The 8,927-nt window shown below is 47.2% G+C and overlaps 1 protein-coding gene across 1 annotated transcript; it reads right to left on the bottom strand.

Moving 5' to 3' along the window:
- Positions 1 to 4,450: 4,450 nt before the first annotated feature.
- Positions 4,451 to 6,291, bottom strand: LOC119277638 (protein ENHANCED PSEUDOMONAS SUSCEPTIBILITY 1-like). The gene has a single exon (XM_037558922.1). It carries the CDS (start codon positions 6,204 to 6,206, stop codon positions 4,728 to 4,730), a length of 1,479 nt encoding a protein of 492 aa, XP_037414819.1. The 5' UTR covers positions 6,207 to 6,291; the 3' UTR covers positions 4,451 to 4,727.
- Between the last annotated feature and the right edge of the window lie 2,636 nt (positions 6,292 to 8,927).

The raw sequence follows: 8,927 nt of genomic DNA, 5'->3' as shown, positions 1-8,927 counted from the left end.
GTCCGGCCATGGCAGAAACTCCCCGATTCTACTCTCGGGGGAGGGCGCATGTGTTCCACCGCTACCGCTTCTTTGCGATGCAGGCGCGGATGGCTTCCTCCTCCGCTGTAGCGCGTGCCGCCACACCCACCGCCTCCATCGCCGCCATGTCCGCTGCGAGGCGGGCCTCGGCCACCCTCATCACCTTCTCCTTCCAATGGCGGGCACACCAGTCCTGGTAGCTCTCATACCCCCGTCGAGATGGGGAAGCTATGTGACCACGATGATCCAACCTTAGAGGATCCTAGCGCCCATTGTGTTGATGCAATGGGTCGCCCCAGACAGATCCCGATGTCGGCTAGGGCGCAGTCCTCCTGGGAGCGGCGGAGGGCAATGCAGATGTCCATTTCCTCCTCCAACCTGCATGGGACAATACCCCAGTCGACGGATCTAGAGTGGTTGGAGTCATATCTACTACCCGCCATGCCGGGGGCAACCCTGAGATCGCCAGACGGGAGCTTGAGGGGTGAATGAAGTGGAGTGCAGTGGTTAGGGTTTGGTCCGAGGAGCGGATGGTGAAATATATGTGGAGTCGGGTGGGCCGGTGTGGCCAGCTCCGACGTGGCGGGCGCGCCTGGGCCACCGCATATTCGCTTCTTATATGGGCTGGAGTTTTTTGAGAAATCTTATTTGTGCTGGATGTGAGGGATGTCTCGGTCAACCCGGACGTTTGAGGCTAGTTTGAGGCGCCCATCTGGGTCCGTTTTTTTACCGGTCAATGGCCGGGCCGTCCACCTGAACGTTTGAGGCACCCGGATGTAGATGTTCTAACCAACGACGCCCCTTAGGGTGCTCGCGCAAATGTCACTTTTTTGCCTGGGAGCATGCCAAGTGGTGCGTCAGCCGCCGCTAGATGTTGTGTGTTCGACGCTCCCTCCAATTTTTTTTTTGTACGTGTTTTTGGCATTTTGGTGTTTTTTTTGGCCTTTTCTTTTTTTTCTAAGTTTTGAAGAAAAAAAATGTTTTTTAAAAGCATTATTGTGCTTCTAAAAAAGTAGATATAAGCTTCCACGAGAAGTACAGCTAGTGCTTTCGCCTGAAGCAATGGTTGTGCTTTCACGAGTTTGCTTTGGCTAAAAGCACAGTCTATGCTTTAACGAAAATATAGTTGTACTTCTTAAAAAGGAAAAAACATAGCCTATGCTTTCACGAAGCACAACGCGCGCTTCCTAAAAAAGTGAAAAACACAATCGTGCTTCTGAGATCCTTTTTCCCTTCATTTTACTATTCATTTTTTTCTATTTTGGGGATTTTTGTCTATCCTTATTTTGGTTTCCTTTTTCTGTTTTTATGAAGAAAAAACCCTCATCAAAACCTATTAACATGGGATCTGGTTGAAAAATCTTGACGTGAGTAATCCAACAATGAAAACTGTTCAGTATTTATATGCATGGTTCAGAGATGAAACAGATCGGCCGACGCCGGCACGGTCAGGCCGGATCCAAGCGAGGGGCTGGCACGTCCTGGTGCTCGTCTCAGCGGCTCAGTGCGTCCTTGTGCGAGGCACCGGACAGTTGCAAACAGTAAACTATTCCCCAAGTTATATTAGCTCTAGATGTCCTTTTTTTATGTCCATAAGTTGCGATAATTATTTTCAAACAAATTTTCAACCTAATATAGTATTCACTCGACAAAAGTATTGTAGACAATAATCTTTGTGCTATGATGAGCTCTCAGCTCAGTGGTCATGGTGTAGTGTTGCCGCCAGGCCGGCGCGGGTTCTCGAACCTCGGTTCTTACCCCGTGTCTCACATCTTCTTTTTTAATAAAAATCAGTAGGGGCTTCTCCCCCTTACTGGTCGAGTTTTTGATCATGACAATAATTAGTCCATAGATTTTTTTTTCATGGCCACATTGTTTGTTAATGGGGAACACATAAATTATGGGGTTGAGCTCAAGAGTAAACAACAAACTGTTCACTAATGTATATTAGCTCTAGATGTCCCCGCAAAAGAAAAGCTCTAGATGTCCTCTTTTTTTTGTCCATGGGTTGAGATAATTATTTTCAAGCAAATTGTCAACCTAATATAGTATTCGCTCGAGAAAAGTATTGTTGACAATAATCTTTGTGCAACGATAATGACAATAATTAGTCCAATTTTTTATCATGGGCAGACTGTTTGATAATGAGAATACAGAAAGAGTTATACATAGATTAGGGAGTTGACCTCAAGAGTAAATAACAAAACTACCCTCCAAGTTATATTAGCTCTAGATGTCCTCCTTTTTTTAATGTTTACTGGTTGCAGTAATTATTTTCAAACAAATTGTCAACTTAATATAGTATTCGCTCAACAAAAGTAGACAATAATCTTTGTGCTATGATCGTGATAATAATTAGTCCATAGTTTTTTTTTCATGGGCATATATGTCTGAGTCTGATAATGGGGAATATTTTAAAGTTATACATGAATTATGGAGTTGACCTCACGAGTAAGCAATAAAACTATCCACCAAGTCATATTAGCTCTAGATGTCCTCCCTTTTTATGTCTACTGGTTGCAATGTATATATTCAAACAAATTACTAACCTAATATTATATTCACCTGATAAATGTATTGTAGACAATAATCTTTGGTATATGATAGTTAGAATAAGTAGTCTATAGAATCTTTTCCATCAATGCATGTCTTTGATAAATGGGGAATTTATGAATATCAAACTGATACCACATACCGGGCCTCTATTACAACATAACATCATGAGAGAACCGAAGCGCATATGATCTATACTTCATATATAAGTTTCGTTCACTCAGGTATATGCCAAATTTCTTTCAAGTTTTTTTTTTGAAATTATTCTTCCAAGTATTGACAAAATACATACGCCATTACACTCATATGCTTTTTGGAGCCTTTGAAATGGAATGTACCACAATTGTCAATGCTAGAGAGAATAATATAAGTAACAACTATTATGTTTTATGTATGATGAAACGACTCTATGAGTGTATAACTTGCTAGAGTAGTGTTTTTGAAAGTGAGGTTAGTTCATAATTTTACAGAAGGAATTGTGTATATAAAGCTAAGCACAATGACCACATTTTACAGCTCCCTCCATTTCTAAATATTCAATGTATGTTGATTTCTTAAGACAGGTTTAGCCAATAATTATGTTGTCCATGCGACAGAAAACTGCAATCATTAGTATGTGCGTTTGAATACAAACATAACGACATTGTAATTTTATCATGTAAAGCATGTACTCCCCCCGGACGGGTGCATAGAGTATGCGGGTGTCTTAGGTCGTCGGTTTTGACTAACAAAATACTCCCTCCGTCCGGGTTTATTGGGCCTCTTAGCAAGTTTGCTCTGATCTGTTTTTGTAAGGCCCCGCTAAATATGCGTGTTTACTTTCCTCGATCAGCTCCGCCGAGCACGCACACGATTGGGCTGCCGTTTCGGCTTCATCGCTGCATGCGGGAAAACAGCAAAGTACCAGCTGTGAGCAATAACTGCCTCGCGCTGTGGTTGGTTGCATGCGAAAGTAAAGCTGGGCAATTAGCTGCTGTAAGGCTTTGGAATAACTGCAGATTAATCTAATTGGCTGCTGCTACTTTCGTAAGTCACGGATGGTTACCAGTAATATTCTTCCTTGGTCCTCGTGCCGTGGCTAACAGGCCCAATAAACCCGGACGAAGGGAGTATATGTTATATGTCACCAAAATTATGTGTTTGAAAATTGTATTCTAATACAAATCCATTGATACTCTTTTGGTGGTATACAACACATGTTCGTTAGTCAAATTAAGGACCGATAGCCCACATCAATCATATAAACCCAATCAGAAGGAGAATTAACTACTCCCTCCGTCCTAAAATAAGTGTCTCAATTTTGTACTAATTTTTGTACAAAATTGTACTAAGGTTAAGACACTTATTTTTGGGATGGAGGGAGTATTATCAAAGCCGGATTGTCGACCGAGATTTAACGAAGTCTCAGTCGACTGAGATTTAACGAAGTCTCAGTCAATGTTATATTCTTGAGATCTTACATGAAGATCCGTGTAAAAAATCTTTTAATTTTTTTATATGTTTTATCGCTTAACGAGCAGTCAACTGAGATCTGGCCACACCTTTATTAAAGTACTCGGCCATTAGTTTTATCTTATACTTTCTTCGTCCGGAATAACTTGACGCTCAAACAGATGTATTCACATATGTTTTATGTTTTGAAACGACTGAAGTACATTACTGGACAGTGCACGGAATGGGGAGGATTTATTTGTTAAGCCACCGTTTACTAGGAATTCAGTGAGTGTCAAGGATCTACTTCCTGTCTTAATATGTCTAGCTAGTGTGCGATTAGGAGACGCGCTGGTGTGCAGTATGTATGTATAATGTATTGTGTGTGTCTTCCAAGAAAGAAAGCAGCACATATGTCATCGGTACATCGATCGACAAGGAGAAGTCATGAACACTGTGCAATCAAACACTTTCACAACCTTATTTCCAGTTACCACTTCCACAATCCATCTCCTTTTCCTTCAGCAAGCGTCGCTGCCTAAACTAGTCAATCCAAGCACTACGAGTGCTGCTAGGCCCACCGCCCGCGCGCACCACCTCGTCCCGAAATGGCTTCTTCCCGCACACCAAGCAGGCAGCTTGACGACATGTCATGGCGGCCCTACTTGCGCACGCACGGACGGTCCCGAGCCCGCACTGACCGGTAGGGGGGGGTACATCGATCACAACAGGTGCGCCGGGCACGACACGTACTGCATGAACTCGTCGTCGCGGAGCAGCGCCGCCATGGTGTCCGGGGCGAGGCACACCTCGATGTCCACGCTGCCGTCGCCGGAGCGGCCCGGGAACGCCGACATCTTGCCGTCGAACTTGTTGGCGCGCCCGCTGCGCACCGCCAGGGGGCGGCCCCACCCGAAGTCGTTGCCCTCGTACATCGGGAACCGGTTGGAGCTGCCCATCGTCACCACCGCGCCGTCCGGGTTGCCAAGCGGGAAGCACCGGGGCGCCGCCTGCCACGCCGCCGCGACGCCGCGTATCGCCTCGTCCCCGTACGCCGCCAGGCTGGCGTGCAACCTGGACGCAGCCCACCGCAGGTCGTTGGACGCCAGCTCTGCCACCGTCGCCGTCGTCGGCGCGCTCTGGATGGCGTTGCCGAAGTAGGCCGGGGAGATCGCCGGGCGCAGCCGGTGGCGGCAGTTCACCGCCAGGCGCAGCGTCGCCGTGGCGCCGGCGTCGAGCTGCTTCCGCGCGCGCGTCGTCGAGATCCATATCTGCGCGCACAGTGACTGGAACGACGAGATCTCGCTGCGCGCCTCCTGGTTCTTGGGGTCATGCGCCATCTTGCCGTAAACCTCGGCTTCTTGACCGGCGCTCGACCGACGGTTGGCTATCGCCTTGAGCTCGCGAATTGCGTCCCTGCTGAAGTGGAAGATTCTCTCGCGAAGAGGCGCGTCCGCGTCAAAGGTCACGGCGGGGCCCACGCCGCCGGCAAAGCGGAGGACGGCCGTTGACTCACCAAAGAAGTTGCGGCGGAAGTCCGGCAGCTTGGGCGACGCACCGCGGCAAAGGGTGGCCCAGGTGTTATAAAAGTGCCAGAAGGAAGTGCCGTCCACCACGGCGTGGTTGGCGACGATGCCGATGAAGACGGCGCCATCGCCGAGCACGGTGAGCTGGAACGACGTGAGAGGGCGGCGGTGGCCCTCGTAGCTCACAGTGCGGTCCATGGGGAACAGGTCCTTGGTCAGCCTGGTCGGGACGTCGGCGTTGGGCACGAGGAAGTCGTTGAGCGACAGGGCTGGCGCCACGGCGTGGTGGAACTCGACGCCGGCGTCGTTGCAGCGGATGACGATGCGGTCGTCGGGGAGGGTGACGAAGCGGCCGGCGAGGGCCGGGAAGACGGCGAGCGCGCGGGAGAGCGACGACACGAGGAGCGAGACGAGCGAGGCCATGGGGACGTCGGGGGCGGGGAAGAAGAGGCCCTTCTGAATGTAGTGGCAGGACAGCATGGGCAGGTCGGAGACGGAGAGCGTGAGGTCCCCGATCGCCGACGGCGGGCCGTCCGGGCGCACGGCCTGCCTCGACAGTACGGCGATGCCCGAGCCCGACACCCGCGCGTCCAGGCAGATGGCCTGGGTGGGCAGAATGGCGGGGGCGGTGGGGACGGTGTCCATCATGGTCATGGCGGAGAGCATCTGAGCCATGGGTGCTGATCGGTTGCTACCACGGCTGCTGCTGCTAATGGCGCGTTGGGCAGTAGCTAGAGGCCAAGGAGGTGGTTTGGGCAGTGTTGCCTTGTGCTGGACAGTGAGCAAGCTGGGGCGGTTTATATAGGACACGAAGGGTGTGCTGGATGCATGCACCTGAGCATCAGTACCTTCTCTACCAGTAACACTACTACTGTTTTGGATATTCTCTGGGCAGGTTTGGTGGTTGTCTGATGCAGAGATACATACACAAATCAGATAAAGGAACAACCACATATGTGTGTTATGCTTGTGCCAGTGAAGAACTCCGCCCCCAAAAGAAAATGTTCCATTTCTTAAAATAAGGATGTTGATTACAGATTAGGATGGTGATTAGGAGTATCAGCGTTAGCCAAATTGTTGGCTGCACATAAAATATTCGAACTCTTTGGGGTGTTTCTAGTTATCCGTAATAACTACTCCCTCTTTTCGTCCGGAAATACTTGTCGAAAAAATGGATGCATCTAGATGCATTTTAATTTTAAATACATCAATTTTTATCCATTTCTTCAATAAGAATTTCTGGACGGAGGAAGTAGAAAATTGTCACGTGATTTGTTTGATAAGTATTTCTGGACGGAGGGAGTAGCATATTGGCACCTGATTTGACTGTTCATATTAATGCAATTTTATAAATAAATGTTTGCCAAATTAAAACTTTCTTGTGATTTATCTGACCAAATAAATTCTAGGATTTTATTTGGTAAGCATTTACTAGCTTACCAAAGAAAACAAAATTTTATTTGGTAAAGCAAATAAAAGATGGGTCGGTTAAAGCGGCTTGAAAAAATCATTGGACAAAAAAACAAAGATAGATGAAAAAAATAAAAACTGAGAGGGGGGGGGGGGGAGGTATGAATGTAAAATCCCCAAGCCCCTTTAGTAAGAGAAATGATCAAAACATATCCACTGGTCACATCGAGCGATCGTCATGCATCTTGTGGGACTCCCCAACCCGGTTCTATGGCGACTGGTCGACATATAATCCCGTCGTGACTCTCTCTCTGATGAACCACCACCCATGCTTCTTCACCCATGAGGCCACGTTCCAACTATGGCGGGGCTCTCTCTTTTTCCTGCCTGGTGCTGCAGGACGACATAAAATGGATTACGAGGGGGCTCATCCTCTCCTTCCGCTCCTCTCCTACCACTGATCGGTAGAGGTTGCCACGCCACTGCCACGAGGAAGACGACCGGTGCTACAAGTCGGCCACTGTGAACGCACGGATGTTGCGGACAACCCCACCGCAAACGACCACGGTGATGCAACGATGACAAATTGCAACTTGGACCTTGTTGCAATGGGTGACCGCAGCATGGGCATTGTAACAAAGGGTGACAAAAAGCTCATGGCACGCAATCCGAAGGTGATCGCAACATGGTCCATGCTGCAATGAGTGACCACAACGTGGTCTATATCGCGATGATCCGATGGTCGACACATAGCACAAACAGAAGGGGAAATGATTTGGCGGAGAGCGCAACATGGCTCGTGTTGCAAAGCCTGGCGCACCACGGTTGCCCACTGGGGAGTGATCGGACGGTTGTCCCGCGATCCATCCAACGGCTGTGGGATTATCTACAACGAAGTGTCAACCATTGGCGCATTGGTATCGGTCCATCACATTATTTTGATCAGCTGATCCTCCTGATTCTATCCCAGCATGTAATTCATGATTCTTATGCAGTGGCACGCTAGCTAGAATTTCCCTAGTTTCCATTCGAGAAATCAAAAGGAAAAATGTCACATCATCAAACAAACTAAATTACTACTCCTTGGTGCTCAAAGTCTTTAATTAGCTAATCGATCCGGTAACTGAAGCCAGACCAGTACAAAAGACAGGTATAACACTCATTGAGGTGATATTATAGAGTACGTTGATGGAATATGTTTTTTTGCACGGATTCAATGAACGTGTACCGGCTTTGCATATTAAATTGAGACGTGAACGTCAAAAGCATTTGCTGTCGTGTTAATAGCCTCAGCATTTTCCGCACTTTTGAACGCCTCGTCTAGTACATCTAGCTAGTACGTATATCTAAAAAATCATCTTGTAGCTAGTAGGAGTACGTGTATAGGGCAGAGAGCATCTACGTATTTCATTCATGGCGTCTACATCCACCTCATCAGCGGATTAGCTCTCAGCTCTCCCATCACCCCCCTGTTACGTGGTCGACGTCTCCGTGATAGAATACGCCAGCTGCGGGGCCTTGTTACGTTTGGTTCCTTAATTTTTTTTGGATTGCTAATGCACGATGCTCCTGGTTCTTTGCATCTTATTGTAGGAGTAGTCTGATCTGGAACGTTGTAACAACCACCATTAATCGCCTCATGATCGCTAATCAAGTCCTACATCAATTAAGTATGCCCACGACGGTACTCCCTCCGTCCTTTAAAGAGTGTACTTTCAACTTTGTTGGAGGGTCAAACTATTTCAAAGTTTGACCGAGTTTGTGGAAAAATATATCAATATTTGTGAAATCAAATAGGTATATGATGAAAGTATATTTTATCACGAATCTAATGCTACTAATTTAATGACATAAATGTTGATGTATTATTATATAAACACGGTCAAATATAAAAAAGTTTGACTTTCCAAGAAAGTTGAAAGTACACTCTTTAAAGGACGGAGGGAGTACGTATTAAGCATGCTTGATTTGCCACCAGACATAAGG

This window comes from Triticum dicoccoides, chromosome 3B (assembly GCF_002162155.2).
Source record: "Triticum dicoccoides isolate Atlit2015 ecotype Zavitan chromosome 3B, WEW_v2.0, whole genome shotgun sequence".
Lineage (NCBI taxonomy): Eukaryota > Viridiplantae > Streptophyta > Magnoliopsida > Poales > Poaceae > Triticum > Triticum dicoccoides.
This window is presented reverse-complemented; position numbering and strand designations above follow the sequence as displayed.